The following is a 17,719-nucleotide window of genomic DNA, read 5'->3' on the forward strand; positions in this document are numbered from 1 at the left end:
ACATAAAACATACTTCATCAAACCTCTATTGGTCATCCAATAGGAAGATCAATGAGATAGTGTCTGTCTTTGAGGGGCTCTCAGTATAGTGACCGAGAGGCTGGCCCATCACTGTTATGGGTGTAGAGAATGCCAGAGGGACCAGCAGGGGACTCTGGGGATTGTGTGAGGAGTAGAGAAAGGGTCCCCAGAGGCGGTGACGTTTGAGCTAGATGAGGAGCCACACCACCCCTACTTTCACAGAAAATGCTGTCCTGCAAAAGGGTCTGAGTTGAACAATGTTTGCTCCACTGCCAGAGCTTTTAAAAAAAATGACAAAATACTTAATCTTAGATGACATGTTCTTAATTCATCGCAGATATTCTTTATTTCGTTTCCATCACATCTGAATATTACAGTCAGCCAGCTTAAGTCCGGTCAGTGTGCAAGTGATGTTAAAAGTTTCACATCTTTCAGCATGCGCATCGATCTCTATCTCATGTTGATTTTATGAAATTTATGAAATATCTGCTCTTCACTGCTGACAGCTTAATATTAACTGCCACCATTCACTTTCATTTTTCTGTTTTCCACTTTTTAAAAAATAAAATACGGTCAAAATTCAGTAAACGATGTAAATCATCATCACAGCCAGCGTAGTGTACAAAAACAGCACAGCTTCTGAACTGAACCATAGTATTGCCGCGTGCTGACTCGAAGTGCTCATTTGTGAGCTCCTGTAGGAAAGTAGCTTACAAAAGCAATGTATAGAACCTGAAAGTCTTATAGAATGTTCATAGAAAATTTCATTATTTTTCTTCTGGGCACAGATTTTGTAAAATAAAAAACTCATGGAATTAGCAAAGAAATTACTTTATTACATGGTGTTATGCTGCCAGGAAATTCTCAAAACGTGAGGTGTTGGCTGTTCTTTAAGAATTTTTTTTTTTTTTTTTTTGCTAGGCATGCCCAACATGTAATTTTAATTCTGTTTTTATATGCGGTATTTTAAATTGAACTGTGACAACTTAATAGTTGTCCATAGTTAAATGAAGTATCATAATCCACTTGGTTCTTCATATGGATGGAGAAGCAGAGTTAATACAGGGAGCACACACTCAAAACAACGATAAAATGCATTTTGGTCTCTAACTTTATGGAGATGTATTTCCTTAATTATGTTTTCCTTGAGCTAATATTAAAAAATTTTACTGCTTTGCATTTCCCAAACAGATGCCAGTGAAAGATGAGAGAGGTGGCTTGGATGTGAGCAAAGCAGTGAAGGTAAGCTGGCCTGGGGTTAATTCTCACCTACGCTGGTGACAGGTGCAGAAAGGAGGCTCCAAGCTAGGATGCAGATTCCTGGGACACGACCTTGATGACCTATATTGCCGACCTCTTGCTCTCTGGTAGTGCTTTTTTTCCCCTACAGTTTTTTTATTGCCCACTCTTGGCTTCTGCTCAGCCAGTCCCTTACTTAATAGCTGGGCCCAGAGGTAGTTGGGTGCCTTCTGCGGAGATGCCTGCTATCGTGCAGGCTGGCTGTAGTGTGACTGAGGCTCCCAAAGTGTGTGCATCCTTATATTATGTACACTCTTACTATATACAATGTATATATATGTACAGAGTATACATATATGCTATATATGTACATATGTATACAGTATGTACAATGTGTATAACTATATATGCTCAAGATTATGCCAGACAGAAGAATGTATTTTTCTTCTGTGAGAGAAGATACTCAATTCCTGGAGACTGATATTAAATATTTACTTCAAAAAAGTATAAACGTGTGCATTTCATAAATGAAGTCATTGGTTCCCTATGAAGAAGTTTCCCCACAGACTTAGAAACATGAATTTTTGATGACTGACCTCCAGTAGCCAGCCTTCTGGCAGAGATTTAAAAAGCAATGTATTCACACCTGTTATATTTAGGTTATATTGGAATTATTTGTTTTCTATTAAATTGTGAGCTCCATGAAGGAAGACAACCCACAGTGGGCATTACCGCCCTGTTCATTAAGGACTTCATGAGCACAACAGCCAGAGCCCTACAAGTGCAAGCAAACACTAGGCCTGCCAGGAGTTATCACTTTTTTTTTTTTTTTTTTGCGGTACGCGGGCCTCTCACTGTTGTGGCCCCTCCCGTTGCGGAGCACAGGCTCCGCGGCCATGGCTCACGGGCCCAGCCGCTCCACGGCGTGTGGGATCTTCCCGGACCAGGGCACGAACCCAGGTCCCCTGCATCGGCAGGCGGACTCTCAACCACTGTGCCACCAGGGAAGCCCAGGAGTTATCACTTTTTATGTGAACTTTTTACTTAGCAACAGATGATTTGTGGAAAGAAATCTGGCTTGCCCACTGAGAAGCTGGTGATCTTGGAATATTTCTCAGTCTCTCTGGCCCTCAGGTTCCTCATATGTAAAATGAGGATAGCAATGTGTATGTCCTACACTTGTGAAGATTAGAAATACTACGTAAGAACTCTTTTAACTAGCACGTTAGCACGTCTACATGAAATATTTGATGCCACATCCCAAACATTGTTCTTTCTGAAAATTATAGACTTAAATCAGAAAAAAAAAATTAAAATGAACACCTCACAGAAAGTAAGAATCCTTCATAATATAAGGAGGTGGGTAATTTAAAGTAGAAGCTTAGACTAAAAGGTAACAGAACAAGACTCTGTCATTAGCCCCACAGTGACCTTAGGTGCTGCCCAAAAGATAATAGAAGACATCATTCTCCAGGCAGGGTCTTACAGTTTGGTGGTGTCATGGGGGGAAGTGGCCCGATTTGGCATTAGGGGAGCTTCCCCTGGTTCAGGCTATGCCACTCACTAAGGGTGATTCTGTTAGCAGTGACAAACTGCTTCCCCTCTGTGTTAGTTTCTTAGTATTAGTTTCTGCCCTGATGAAGTACCACAAACCAGGTGGTTTAAAACAACAGAAATCTACTCTCTGACAGTTCTGGAGGCCAGAAGTCTGAAATCAAGGTGTCCGCAGGGCCACGCTCTCTGAAGGCTTGAGGGAAGAAGCCTGCAGCTTCTGGGGGCTCCCGGCACCCTTGGTGTTCCGGCACATATAGCTGCATCACTCCAGTCTCTGCCTCCATCTTCACTGTGTGTCTTCACATAGTTAACTTTACATGTCAGCTTGAGTGGGCCCCCAGTGCCCAGGTTAAACATTGTCTCTGGGTGTGTCTGTGAGGGTGCTTCCAGATGAGAATAGCACTGGAACTGGTGGACTCAGTAAATGGGTGGGCTCTTCCTGGTGTGGGTGGGCGTCATCCAATCTGTTGAGAACCTGGTTGGAACAAAAGGCAGAGGAAGGAAGAATTCATCCCTTTTTTCCTGCTTCGCTGATTTACCTGAGACGTCTCATTTCATCCTCTGCCCTCAGACTGGGATTTACATCATTGTCTCCTCTGGTTTTCGGGCCTTTGGATTCGGATTGAATTATTCCACCAGCTTTCCTAGGTCTCCAGTTTATAAATGCAAACATAGGACTTCTGAGCCTCCATAATCTTGTGAGCCAAGTCCTATAAATGAATGAATGAATGGCTGGATAAATAAATAATTTTTTCCCCTGACTCCTAAGGTGAAAAGCACAAATATCCTTTCTAAAACAAGTAGCTAGTCTGATCTGCTCTCTACTAGACATATATCTGGTAAGACTGATTTAATATCTGATGGGAAAGATAGGGCTTAGAAAATCCTTTGCTCCTTTAAATTAAGCTAGAGTTTGGTGATTATTGAGGGAAATGGCTAGACATGGCATTTGATAGGCATGTTGGCTATTTATGCATCTTATTATAATCTTAAAAATTTTGGGAAGTTGAAAAGTATGTAAGTAAAAATGTTTCCAGTGTAGCAAATAAGTAAAAGCTCTCTTTAAAACAGCTTTATCTGTTTTAAACACCAGGGACTTGCCTGGTGATGCAGTGGTTAACAATCTGCCTGCCAATGCAGGGGGACACAGGTTCCATCCTTGGGCTGGGAAGATCCCACATGCTGCGGAGCAACTAAGCCCGTGCGCCACAACTAATGAGCCTGCACTCTAGAGCCCGTGAGCCACAACTACGGAGCCTGTGTGCCACAACTACTGAAGCCCACGCGCCTAGAGCCCATGCTCCGCAACAAGAAAAGCAAATGCAATAAGAAGCCCATGCACTGCAACGAATAGTAGCCCCCGCTCGCTGTGCACAGCAACGGAGACCCAATGCAGCCATAAATAAATAAATAAAAACAGCTTTATCATGTCCACATTGAATGCTCTTATGGGAGTGCAAATGCTCATGATCTTCATGCATCCTGTTGTGGGTTTGCTTGTATCCCCCCCAAATTCATATGTTGAAATCCTAACCCCCAAAGGTGATGGTATTGGTATTAGAAGGTGGGGCCTTCAAGAATTGTTTAAGTCCTGAGGGGAGAAACCTCATGAATGGGATTAGTGCTTTATAAAAGGGGCTCCAGAGAGATCCCAGCCCTTTCCAGCACGAGAGGACACAGTGAGAGGACACAGTGAGAAGACTCTGGCTCTGAACCAGGAAGGGCACCTTCATCAGAACATGATCATGCTGGCGCCTTGAGCTCGGACTTCCCAGTCTCCAGAACTATAAAAAATAAATTTTTGTTGTTTATAATCCACCCAGTCTATGGTGTTTTGGTTTAGCAAATTGACTGAGATACCCATTATTTTTGAAGATGACCTTTTTTGGAAATGGGCTCACTGCAGATGCAGATTGTTTAGTTAAGATGAGGTCATGAGGGTGACCTAATCCAGCATGACTGGTATCCTTATAAAAAAGGGGAAATTGAGACACAGAGACAGACGCATGTGGGGGAAGATGATGTGAGAGACACAGGGAGAATTGGGCCATCTGCAAGCCGAGGGGAGAGGCCTGACAGATCTTCCCCTTACAACCCTTAGGAGGAACCAGACCAGCTGATACCTTGACTCTGAACTTCTAGCCTCCAGAACTGTGAGAAGATAAAGTTCTGTTGTTTAAGCCACTCAATTTGTGGTACTTTGTTTCAGCAGTTGTAGCAAACGAATACATGTCCTTTCTGGGTGTTTTCGTCCTACCAATCCCCAAACCTGAGTGGGGGGATGAGGGAACCCACCAGTTGCTCAAACTGAATGGTCAGAACTGACCCATGAACTGAAACCTTCTGGACTTTTTCCTTGGTGTCACCTTTGGCATTGTTCTTTCCCAAGGACTTGTTTTGCTAAGACTTGGGCAGCAGATGAAACAGCAGTCTTCTCCCTTTTTTCCTGCTTTCATAAGCAGCTTAGTTTCCAGAGCTACATTTAAGATATAACCGACACTGAAAGTGCTTACCAGACATTCACCTCCCCAGAGTTCAGCCTTGTATGATTCCTGTGTCCTTGAGGAAAATTAATAGGTGAGATCTGATTCCATCCAGGACCTCTGGCTCTTGGTTGCAGTGAGAGGGTCCTGAAGCAGTCAGGCTTGTAAAGGCAGTTCCCAAAATAGATAGGGTTTGTTCCTCCTCAAACCAATGCTAACTCTTCTACAGAAATGAAGGGGGCAAAGAAAATGTATTTTTTATTATTAGTCAATATATATATAGATTTATTTTATTTACTTATTTTTTTAATTCTTTTTCAGCCAGTACAGGCTACTCTGTCATCTTTGAAGATGTTAGATGTGGGAAAGTGGCCAATTTTCTCCCTTTGTTCTGAGGAAGAACTGCAGTTAGTTCGTCAGGCCTGTGTCTTTGGCAGTGCTGGCAACGAAGTTTTATATACTACAGTAAATGATGAGGTAATGTTGAAGAAAAAATTACATTTTCAGTAATGGATTTGCTGAATTGAAGATCTTGGGGGAACTAAGGAGTTAAGGAAGGAATTAAGGTAAAAAAAAAATGCACGGAGAGTAGATTCTTATTTATTAAATAATGAAGCAGTTTCCCTAGGGGAACTGTGCCTGTTTCAATGTACAGGTTTGTCAGAAATAGAACTGCTTGAACTAACTCTGGTTTTTCCCACAGATTTTTGTGCTTGGCACAAACTGCTGTGGCTGTTTGGGATTAGGTGATGTCCAGAGCACCATTGAACCTCGGAGACTGGATTCTTTAAGTGGCAAAAAAATTGCCTGCCTCAGCTATGGGAGTGGTCCACATGTTGTCCTTGCAACAGCAGGTAACCTAGGAACACAGGGTGGAATTTTAGCCATAGCTTTCTTTGTTGAGGAACAAGACTAGGACCACCCCTTACACTGAGAACATACTTCTTGATTGGCTTTCTGCCTCTGCCCTGGGAACTTGACTGTGCTTTGGACAATATGAAATATCAGTATCAATATCAAAGTAAGATAATGTAGCAGATGGAATCTAGCAGTTATTGGCACTTTGGGTGTAAGAATGACAATGCGATAAGCCCAGTGAACTCCTTTTGTTGATATGTGTAATTATTTTGCATTAGAATGCTGAACTCACTCAGGACTTTTTGAACTTGAGATTCTTGATCTATGAGAAGAGCGATGAAAGCTAGATTCGAAGATCCCCTCTAACTGTTAGCGTTCTGTGATCCTGACTTTAAACAGTCACTGATGGCTCTAGTTGGTATTAATAGTATAAAGAATTAAATATTCTCATGGCTATTTCATGCATTCAGACTTAGAAGACAACATAATTAAAACATACCTTAGAGTTCCCCTCAAGCTGGGTATTCATTTTATTAGTGTTCTTTAAATGGAAAATAAATTTTATAAATACTCTCGTATATTTATTTCACATTTTAAAAATAAGTTTTAGGGATTTTTGGTTGCCAGTAGTAGCAGGCTGGATTATTCAGACCATTTCTGCAGTGAAAACAAATACAAATTCTATATAAAATATACTTTTTTAATTTTCTAAAAGCATCAAAACACTGATAAGGCAGAAAGGAATTATTAGACCAAATATATTTAAGAGAAAGTATGAACTAAGAAGTTAGAGGGGACCCTGAAGCTAATTTTGCCTTAAAGCCATCTGCCTATGCACTTAAAGAGTGTTGTGGTCTGATGTACTTATGAGGTGAAGGGGTCACAAGTCAAAGACCTCACATGTTAGGCTGGGACCACAAAGGGCTACACTCTCAGGGCAAGGATGAGTCAGTTCTTTCATCTCTAAGGGACTCAACAGAAGAATTCCTTGGCTCTGAGCAAAGCAAGGAGAAAAAAAGAAAGAAAACCTCTCCCTGAGGTGTTGTATCCATGGATTTGTATTCCAATTCACCTTAGATTGGATGGTCCAAGAAATCTCAGGCCTTGGATTTATCAGAGAGGTACCTTTAAAGTGCCTTAAGAACATGAGAGAAGTTAATGCAAATTCTTTCTAGACGAAAGTACCTTCATTCTAGGCCTGAAGGAATATAATGCCATCGAAAATCATTTTTCAATGGCAATTAGTAGCACATAGTCAAAGATAAGCAGGTACAAGGAAACAAGGCACCCTGAATAAGAACCTGCAAAAAAGACAGCAAAAAACAACTACTAAATATCAGATATTAGAATTACCAGATACCACTTATAAGATGGCTGTACTTATTATGTTTGAAAAAATAAAAAATGAGCTTGAAGATACCTGAAGAGGTCATAGAAGACTTGAAAGAGAACCAAATAAACAATATAATTATCAAAATGAAAAAATCAGTGGACAAGTTTTGCAGCAGTTTGAACACAGCAAGAGAAAATTAATAAACTGGAAGGTAGATCAGAAGAAATTATCTGGAATGTCGCACAAAGAGACAATAGGGTAGAAAAATACAGATGAAAGGCGTATATACTGTATTATTCCATTTATGTTAAGTTCAAAACCAAGAAAGACTAAATCCTGTTATCCAGGATGTACATGTGGGGGGGCTTTTGGGGTGATCATAAGATTGTATTTCTTGACTTGAGTGGTAGTACATGGATGTGTACTTTGCAATTATTTATAAAACTGTGTATATACAGTTTAAGAACTTTTCTGAATATGTATTATACTGCACAATAAGTAATATAACAAAGATTCAAAAAGTTAACTTGGAGATCATTTTATAGATAAGGAAATTAAGGTTCAGAGAAGTTAAATGACCTTACAGTCAGTCTAATTTCAATCTGTTTTTTTTTTCTCTTACTTTTAGCAGCCTTTTCTCTGTTGTTTATTAAAAACCTATCTTCTAGCTATTATAACTGAATCCATTTAAATTTTATCTTGTTGCTTTGAGGTAGAATGTACTTAAACTTCCCAAATGTATTCTTTTATAAAATGAGTTTTGTGGAATAGGGAAGTTGATTAGCTTTTGCATATGAAGTTTTAGTTTCCATTTGTGGAAGTGTGTAATATATATATTTTCATATAAGAATAGATGTTTTGAAAGTTGGTTATGTTTCTTTTTATTTTCAGAAGGAGAAGTCTTTACCTGGGGTCACAATGGTTACAGTCAGCTGGGCAATGGGACAACTAATCATGGTCTAGTGCCCTGTCATATCTCTACTAATTTGTCAAACAAACAAGTCATTGAAGTGGCCTGTGGGTCTTACCATTCTTTGGTGCTAACATCTGATGGAGAGGTGAGAATAGTCAGCATAAATCCCACTGATCATAAGATTTCAATAAGATTTTAATTTCAGTACATTATATAGATTCCTGTAGCAGTCCTGGAAATATGATCATTTGATTAAAATAACCACCTACCTCAAATTCAGTCTTACTCTTGTTAGCAGTTCATAGTCATGGTGTTTATATTATGAAGTGTGCCTGTATGTAGTAAGGATTTCTATAACTGCAAAATTTAAAAGGATGTATTGTTACTTCTATGTTGCTATACTCAAGGGGATTATTTGCAAAAAGAAAAATCCCCAAATGCTGGAAAATATGGCTGAAGCAAAGTAGATATTTTTATAAGGATTATATGATATTTGATTATAATCATTGCTGTTTGTGTAGGTAATGCCAGTAACCAAATTTTATAAAGTAATATGCTTTGGGACTTCCTAGGCGGTCCAGTGGTTAAGACTTTGCCTTCCAATGCAGCGGGTGCGGATTTGATCCCTGGTCAGGGAGCTAAGATCCCACGTGCCTCGTGGCCAAAAAACCAAAACATAAAACAGAAGCAGTATTGTAACAAATTCAATGAAGACTTTAAAAATGGTCCACATCAAAAAAATCTTAAAAAAAAAAATAAAGTAATACATTTTGTAAGAATGCATTCTATGGAAACTTCCCTGCCTGTGTTGTGAGCATTTATGGTTATCAAGCACTTTGAGGGCAAAGATGAGGCACCGTAAGTGCCAATTGAGACACTTTATATATTAGTGTGTTTCATTTATTGATCTCTTCTTTCAAATAGGTATTTGCCTGGGGTTATAATAACTCCGGGCAGGTAGGGTCTGGATCAACAGCTAATCAGCCGATCCCTCGAAGAGTCACTGGCTGCTTACAGAATAAAGTAGTTGTGAACATAGCCTGTGGACAGATGTGCTCGATGGCAGTGGTGAACACTGGGGAGGTAAGAAAGTTATTTTCTGTGTCGCTTAAAAAAGCCTGTCTACCTTCTCAGTGTCATACTGACATGGAATGCTTCTGTTCATCTTTCGTGGGCATTGAGTCTCTCATCTTCTCTCAGGTCTATGTCTGGGGTTACAATGGAAACGGGCAGCTGGGACTCGGCAGCAGCGGCAACCAGCCAACCCCCTGTAGGGTAGCAGCTTTGCAAGGCATTCGTGTCCAGCGGGTATGTCCACTGTTGCTTCACATGCTGCCTGTTTTTAAGGCTACAGGGGCAAGGATACCAATGTACTTAAAAACTCAGTTGTCTTAGCAGGATGAAAAAGTAAGCTGCTTGGCTATCTTGACTGAAGTAAAGGTTAAAGCTCTTTTCCTGAATTTAGTTGTGGATGTTTATCAGAAAATTTATATTTCCAGTGCACTCTCATACATAGCTGTTGGGATGTAAATTTTTATCATCTTTTCCAAGGAAACTTTGGCAGTATGTATCAAGAGCCTTAAAAATATTCATACCCTTTGGTCTGTAATTCTACTTAAATTTAGGGCATTATCCTAAGGAACCAAAGAGAAAGTGACTTGCAGAAGGTGTAGTAAAGATATAGCAAAAAAAAAAAAGAAAGAAAAAAATTGATAACAAATAATAGCAGCACAATTTACCTAACCAAACAGTAAGTTAATGGTTAAATAAATTAATATCAAGACTAAATTTATATTAACAGAGATGATGCTTACAAAGGATTTTTAATGGTAGGGAAATAATGCTATATGCAATGTTAAGTAAAAAGAAAGATACAGGACTACTTATACAGATATGATCACTTTTTTAAAAAGCTATCAGTGCATATCTCTATATTTATATATAAATAGAAAAAAATCCTGATCTTGAGATGACTTTCATAATTATACTTTCCTATATTTTTTTCACATTGAACATCTTTTACTTTTATAATAAAAGGAGAAAATAATTCTTAAAAAATAGAAGTGTCTATTTCTTATTCACTTCACACCCCTTGATCTCTGTGAGCATAATGAATGCCGTATTAAAGGTGAATAAACTGGACTCTTTGTCACTGAAGGACTCATGTTGATCTCACTGCAGTTTTCACCACACACGGGGCCTAAGCTAGATCTGGAGGGATGTTGGTTAACCTAATGCCTGCCTCTCTGGCAGACTGCCTCTTCCCTTTTTTTTTTTTCAGTTTTTGAATCTTAACCTATCTTGTGAAACATGTTTCTTTCTGTTTTCAGGCCTGAGTGGATTTGGTTTTTCTCTTTCCAGGTTGCCTGTGGCTATGCACACACGTTAGTATTAACAGATGAAGGTCAAGTGTATGCTTGGGGCGCAAATTCTTACGGCCAGTTGGGCACTGGCAATAAAAGTAACCAGTCCTACCCTACTCCTGTTGTTGTGGAAAAGGACAGGTAATATGTGCATTTTCAAAATAAGTTCAGTGTTCTTTCGTGATTAAACTAAACTTAGGCATTGTATAGAATTATGGGCAATTGACTGCTAGTATTAGAATATTCTTGAACAAGACCATTCATTCCTTTTTAAAATTGGCTTTAGAATTTTGAGGCAAGTTGATTGATGTTAAATATTTTGTTTCCACATACCCGTATTTCATCTATACCTCCAATAGCTACTTTACACAAACTACAATGACTAAACCTCCAACAGCTTTTCCGCATTATTCTTCTCGCTCAAAAAAGACCTTTTCCCCCGCATTCTCATTGTTTTCTATTTCACATTCTTAAGAAGAAGTTGATAACGTTGGAGGTCTATCTTCTATGGTTTAGGAAGATGAAAGTATCTCAGATGGGGGCCGCTACTTATAAAATTTGCCAGTTGAAAAGAATAGGGCTGTTTCATTACTTCAACTCCCAGGCTATCACTGTGAAGCAGAGCAAAATGGTTAAAAAATTAAAACTGAGTAGTGTGCACTTGTTTGCAAGGTTGTATTAAGTGAGTAGCATATCCAGAGTTTTCCCCCAGATTATCCTACTATTTTTGAAGGTCTCTTGAAATTTCTCAAACATGGGTATATCACTGCCTTTTCACTCTTCATTGCTTGACACAGGAGCACAGACAAGAACATTTTATTATCTGTTCTGTTAGGCCAGGGTTGAAATCATTGTGGAAATTAATATTGCTGTTTTCATTTTTATTTTACGTATTAATTTTTGCTATATCTGATTTTAAGTAAATATATGGATAAATTATTTTGCATTTGTAGCAGTTCTTTTATATGTTTCTACTGGAATATTAGCAATGAAAATGAAGAACCAAATGGTCATTTTCAGCTCCCTTGATTTTCATTTGAGTATTGTGAACCTGGCTGCTTTTATTTAACCTATGTTAAATTGGTTAAAGAACCTTTTTTCCCCCATATCTTACAGTAAGACCCTAGACTCCTTAAGAATTGGGGAAGAGGAAAGGTAATGAAGGTCACGAGCTGGCAGGCACACAGGAGATGCAAGCAGCCATGTTACTTTCGTTTCTCTTAAAGGTGGTTCAGAGCCGCTCAGTAAAAAGAGAAGAGACAGTCTTGAGGCTTTGAATAATCACAGAAATGCCTCCAGCTAGCAAATCCAGTCAGTGGGGACTTTTGGTATTTAGACAAAATAGCGAAGAAGTGTTAAAGGATCAGAGGTAACATGGGTATAAAAACGGACTGTCTGTATGGCGCTTTACCATTTTTCTCGTGCTGCCACATTTAAAATAAACTGAACTCCTCTGTCTGGACGCACAGAGTCCGCTGCCGTCTGCCCACCAGCGACGCGCCCCACCTTGCGCCGCTGGTCCTGACAGCCCCAGAGTGAGTGCCAGGTCTTCTGACTGTGGTCACACTGGGACAGACAGACTGTAGGGCGGCTCAGTGGGAAAGAGCAAAAGAGGCAGAGAAGCAGGGCCCGGAAGTTATGTGAGTGTCAGGGCACGTGGCACTGGAGAGTTATCTATTGCTTTCTGTCTTTTTCAAAAACTTCATAACTCAAAACATTTCTTTGAATTATATATGTAAAAAAAAGTAGAAATAGCTAAATACTTGCACACTTGGTCTTGTCCACGTAAACACGATTTTGGCTACGGATGTCAGGGGTGCGTGTTTTGAATGAGATGCTCCCGCTTTTCTCAGTTTTCCATGCTTGAATTTCAGGTGGTGGTTGCTGAGCTTGCAGGCTCCCCATCGCACAAATATTACAAGGGAGGAACCTATGGGTTTGCTGGGACTTGTTCGGCACCTACCCGCCCTTTTCAGTGACTGAAACTTTGCAGATATGTTATGACTTATCTCTCGGGAACTCCTGACTCTTGGGGCCCATCACGGGGAGGCTTGGCTAATCAGAACGAACAGCATTGAACTTGGGGCGGGGTGGGTCGTCAGGTCTTGGTTACGTGTTCACAGAAGCAGAAAGGGGAAATTTGTCTACGTGGAATTATTTGCTCAAACAGCAACCCAAGAAAAACCTGATTAAGTCTATTTGTGGTGAGGAATGCTAACACTGTTTATGTTCACATAGAAGTGATTTTAATAATTAAAATGATTCTCTTCTCTAACCCAGTCATTCCCAGTCTTTCTGAATTTTCAGTACTTTGATTTACCAGCATGTCTTTAAAGTTCCCTAAAAACACAGCTTAAGTTAGATTGATCTAAAACTAACTTTGCCTTGAGTTTTTGTGTATTTTGTGACTTCTTGAGGTCATTATTATGTGTTGGCCTCGTACAGAACCAGGATTGGGAAACAGTGCTCTGGTCTTCTTATAATCATGATTTCTTCTCCATTATTCTCCTCCCTCACAAATTACCTTTTTTCTTTCCTCGTTTTCTGTTTTGCATTCTGTCTCACTCTCTGCTGTTTCATGTCTAGTGCTTCTCAGACATTAAGCTGTGCCGTTGTTGCAGATCATTCCGTTGAGGTGACACCAAACCTATTTATTATGAACATATAGTAATTTTTTCCATTAAGAATGGCTACAAAATAAAGTGTGAAATATGCCAGACATCCTGACAGTAAAGGTTAGCTCAGTTTATAGTCATTGTCTGTTGCCTGTATGACTGGAAAATCTGAACTTCCACATTTGCTTCTTGGTGTGAATCAGATGTAAGGACAGATGACCTCAGGCAAAGGCAGGGCGCCTTGGCTGATGGTCGAGTCCCAAGCTGAGACCTGAAGCTTCCCTCTAAACCTTCTCCATTCTCGGTTGCTCTAGCAGCTGCTGCAGTCAGCCAAGCCTCAGCCCCACCCCTGACTTCCCGCAGGGCACTGGCTGCTCCAGGTAAATGCCCCAAGGCCAATCTCAGGGAGGGCCAGCTTTCCCAGCTTTTCTGCGTCCTTAACCCCTGTGCTGTGGAAGCAGTGTCCCACCTCCTCTAATGAATGGCAAAGGCTGTTCCCCTCTCCCGGAGGCTAATGGTAAACATTTCAGAAGTGAATGTGGGAATGAAGTTATTTTGATTTCCTGATGTTGAGTAGTTTAGCATAGAAGGACACAATTGTGTTCCAATCAGTTACATTTTTCATGGAACGTTATCAGGGAAAAGAGAGGCTGTCATTGTAAGTGGTCTCCCAAAGTGTGAAAGAACATTCCTGACCAAGGACTTTGTGCATAATGACATTGAGGGGCAGTGAGTACATCTGTTGATTGGAACAGAGAGTGTGTGGGCAAAGGTGATTTGAGAGAACGCTGGACATAGATGGAAGGCAAATTAGGGAATGCCTTAAGGTCATGTGTCTGGATTTTTGTCTTATGGGAAGTCAATGAAGGTTTGAATGTAGTGATGAGAATGGTGTTTCAAGAGGATCATTAACCTGCCAGCATTGTGCGATTTAGGTCGGAGGCAGGGAGACCGAAGAGTTGTGTTGGTCCGGGTATGGGTGCTTGATGAGGGTGTGGCAAATGGGAGGCGCTACAAAGAAAGAATTGCTGTTATTCGTCAAGCGGATGTTCTGAAGAAAGAGATACATGAGGAGGGAGAAGTAAAAGATGACCCTGAAGTTCTGAGCCTAAGTCAGTGAGGATGCTGGTACCATTGCCCGAGACAGAATCAAGATGGTACTTCACTTGGGGAAATAGTTTATTTTCTTTAATTCTGTATGGTGGCTTAGTCTGAGAGAAAATAATTATTTTCAACTCAACAAAACAGTGGTTTCCACTAGGAAGTGTTCTGAGAACTACCTGCCTATCAATCGTGAACTTACTGAAATAGGGTCTAACATGTGGTTGATCCCAGAAAACGGCTCTCTTGGGTTCCGGATGATATAGTCCGGTGAGTCAGAACCACTGCACTTACTGTTTGCAGTGTGAGTTGGGGTGACCCACAGCAGGCTTCATTTAACCCTAAAATTGGTAAAGTTTTGATGAAAATATTTATTGACCCTGGGTTGAGATGGCCCAAATCTTTCTGATCTGCTTTAGTAAGTAATGTTTTAAGAAAACAATTAAATCACTTTTTTTTTTCGTCTTTGTTTTTGGTCTCTGCTCTCTTGGATTGTATTAATACTTGAATTTCAGAACAGGATGGTACATATTTTTCTGGGCCTACTGGCTAGAAGTGGTAACAAGCAGACCTTCCATAAGTGCCACTGAGGCATAGCTTACATATAAATAACTGTTGGGTGCCTGACAGTTGAGACGCTTAGGTGTCTTAAGTCTTGTTTTTGTTTTTACTTAGTTAGACCTAAGGGAAGAAAAAGTCACCTTGTTTCTTCTCCTGTTTACCGTGTTTACTTGGTGTGTGTTTGTGGACCTAGAATTACAGAGATTGCGGCCTGCCACTCTACCCACACGTCTGCAGCCAAGACGCAGGGAGGGCACGTGTACATGTGGGGCCAGTGCCGGGGCCAGTCGGTGACCCTGCCTCACCTCACCCACTTCTCCTCCACCGACGACGTGTTCGCCTGCTTCGCCACGCCCGCCGTCACCTGGCGCCTCCTGTCCGTGGGTGAGCTGATTGCTGTCCATCGGGGTGGTGGCCTGAAAGCTAGAACGAGAACTTCTGGTGTTTTCATTTTTTGATAGTGAGGACTTTGTTCAGTGCAGTATCAGGCAATTTATTTCCCTCTAATGAGCTCCTGTGAAAGGGAACTCATTGGATCGATTCATTTTTCTCAAAAGTATTAGAAATCAGTATCTCATACTAAATTGAAAGTCCTTTGGATTGCTTTCTGATGGGATTGGGAAACTATAGCTTTTATTTTTAGCTGGTATATTTACTCAGACTTTCAAAAATTTTATTTAGTGTGGTGGTTTGGGACTGTAGTTGTTTTGCCAGATTTATAAGCAGATGTGTCTGAGGTTCTTATCCTTAATGATTGCAGCAGCGGGAATCTGTATTTAGGAAAACAGCGCATAGCTCAGTGGGGCAGTTATTTGGGGAACTGGTGTTTTCGTGTCAGCAGAGCCGTGCTGGGCCTGCATCCTCCTTAGAAAGCGCTGGTGTCGCCCCCCGCCCCCCAGAACCTGACGGCCACCTCACCGTGGCTGAGTCCCTGAAGAGAGAATTTGACAATCCCAGCACCGCAGACCTGAGATTTCTGGTGGATGGAAAGTACATTTATGCGCATAAAGTCCTTCTCAAAATTAGGTAAGGAATCATTTATTCCAAGAATTGAAATAAATATGTTTGTTGTTTTCTAGTTCCAAGGAACTATGTTAGGCACGTCTGTGATTCTGAAAAAAGGTAAGGCTCTTTTTGCTCTTATGAGCGTGCCGTGCAGTGGGGTAAACACATTATACGTGGCATTTCTTCTGTATTCTCTGTTTTCTTTTTTTTAATATATATCTTTATTGGAGTATAATTGCTTTACAATGGTGTGTTAGTTTCTGCTGTACAACAAAGTGAATCAGCTATATGTATACGTGGTTCTGGAGGCTAGAAATTCAAGATCAGGGTTGTTCATAGAATGAGTTCTTTCTGAGAGCTCTGAAGAAGAATCTGTTGCATGCCTCTGTCCCAGCTTCTGGTGGTTTGCTGGTAGTCTTTGGCAGCCCTTGGCTTGTGGCAACGTAACTCCAGTCTTCACACGGCATTCTCCCTGTGTCCAAATCCCCCCTTTTGTAAGGATACCAGTCAGATTGGATTAGGGTCCGCCCTAATGACCTCCTTTTAACTCAATTACCTCTGTAAAGGTCCTTTCTCCAAATACTGTTATAGTGCGGTTAGGACTCCAGCCTATGAATTTTGGGGATACAATTCAACTCATAACAGGAGGAGAAGAAACAAAATTACTCAGAGTTTATGAAAATAAACCTACCTGATTTCTATAAGTGCTGCTCCGCGGACGTGGTGTGGGAGGGCCCCTGGGAGTTCGTGGCCGCAGAGGCAGCCGCCCCGCAGCAGGTTAGCATTTGTAGCCTCGTCGAATAAACGACTGCGGACTTCCGGCCGGCAGGGGAAGCGAGGGGCCCAGGCAAGGACACGAAGTTGCGTGGTGCTGTGTTTTTCCTTTCTCCGTGTTAGTTGTTTCCTCTTTAACCGCCACGAGCACACACTCCTCAGGAAGGTCATGGGCTCTTGCGCAGAAGCCAGGACCTGATATGCTTCTTTCTTCCTTCAGGTGTGAGCACTTTCGCTCTTCGTTGGAAGACAGTGAGGATGATATTGTAGAAATGAGTGAATTTTCATATCCTGTTTACCGAGCCTTCCTGGAGTACCTGTACACAGACAGCATCAGCCTGTCCCCCGAGGAGGCTGTAGGTAATTGCCACCAGACTTGACCAAGAGATTGGCAGAAAGGTGCTTCGTGTAGAGCCTAAAAGGAAGTGGCTGTGAGGGTAATCACAGAAGCAGTTCTCCTTTTGTGTGTTGAACCCAAATGCTTTTCCCTTGTTCCCACTTCACACAAAGGTTGACTGGATGGATAAAATGAGATATGGATGAATTATGAAACCATCAGCACTGTGGGACAGGTGCCATTCTTCCTGAATTACTAGATACTGTACACGACTTTTTAGCTCCCACACAGCTGCTGCCTTCAAGATATTTACATTATAAAAATGATAAAACGCATGTAACAGACAGCCCTGCTGGTCTCCGTAACTGTGACTGTCCCTTCGGGGCGGCCCACTGTGATCTGGTGCATCACTGCACCTCAGGGTTACTGACGGCAGGAAAGCAGCACAGGGCGTCCAGCGGGCACAAGGTGAAAACATACTAAATTTCAGTTTACAGCTGTCAGCTATGTTGTTGGCCCATGGGACAGAAGAATTAAGGAGTTACTTCTGTAAGGAACTGAA

General features: G+C 41.1%; 1 protein-coding gene and 1 long non-coding RNA gene across 13 annotated transcripts in view; one reads left to right on the forward strand and one right to left on the reverse strand.

Annotated features, from left to right (window-relative positions):
• The window catches only part of RCBTB2 (RCC1 and BTB domain containing protein 2), a 36,436-nt gene that overhangs the window by 10,906 nt on the left and 7,811 nt on the right, over positions 1–17,719 (forward strand). For 5 of the 8 annotated variants that reach the window (XM_033843667.2, XM_033843669.2, XM_073795196.1 and 2 more), the window contains 10 exons: positions 1,213–1,263; positions 5,619–5,774; positions 6,001–6,151; positions 8,380–8,546; positions 9,326–9,484; positions 9,602–9,709; positions 10,763–10,905; positions 15,235–15,425; positions 15,941–16,067; positions 17,041–17,180. In XM_033843667.2, the coding sequence (XP_033699558.1) occupies positions 1,213–1,263; positions 5,619–5,774; positions 6,001–6,151; positions 8,380–8,546; positions 9,326–9,484; positions 9,602–9,709; positions 10,763–10,905; positions 15,235–15,425; positions 15,941–16,067; positions 17,041–17,180 (1,393 nt within the window). The remainder of the gene's footprint in view (positions 1–1,212; positions 1,264–5,618; positions 5,775–6,000; positions 6,152–8,379; positions 8,547–9,325; positions 9,485–9,601; positions 9,710–10,762; positions 10,906–15,234; positions 15,426–15,940; positions 16,068–17,040; positions 17,181–17,719) is intronic. The other 3 variants (XM_033843670.2, XM_033843671.2, XM_073795197.1) reach the window with 2 other exon arrangements.
• LOC109550220 (uncharacterized) lies at positions 340–17,043 on the reverse strand. Of its 5 annotated transcripts, XR_002176624.3 has the most exons (5): positions 12,528–15,239; positions 6,655–6,812; positions 6,448–6,566; positions 5,328–5,520; positions 340–3,524 (listed from the first exon to the last, which is right to left on the reverse strand). It is a non-coding gene; the product is annotated as an uncharacterized lncRNA (long non-coding RNA). The 5 variants fall into 5 exon arrangements; XR_012327667.1 differs by lacking the exons at positions 6,448–6,566; positions 6,655–6,812 and adding an exon at positions 16,738–17,043 and having other exon boundaries at positions 12,528–15,464; XR_012327666.1 differs by lacking the exon at positions 6,448–6,566.

Source organism: Tursiops truncatus, chromosome 18 (genome assembly GCF_011762595.2).
Source record: "Tursiops truncatus isolate mTurTru1 chromosome 18, mTurTru1.mat.Y, whole genome shotgun sequence".
Classification (NCBI taxonomy): Eukaryota; Metazoa; Chordata; class Mammalia; order Artiodactyla; family Delphinidae; genus Tursiops; species Tursiops truncatus.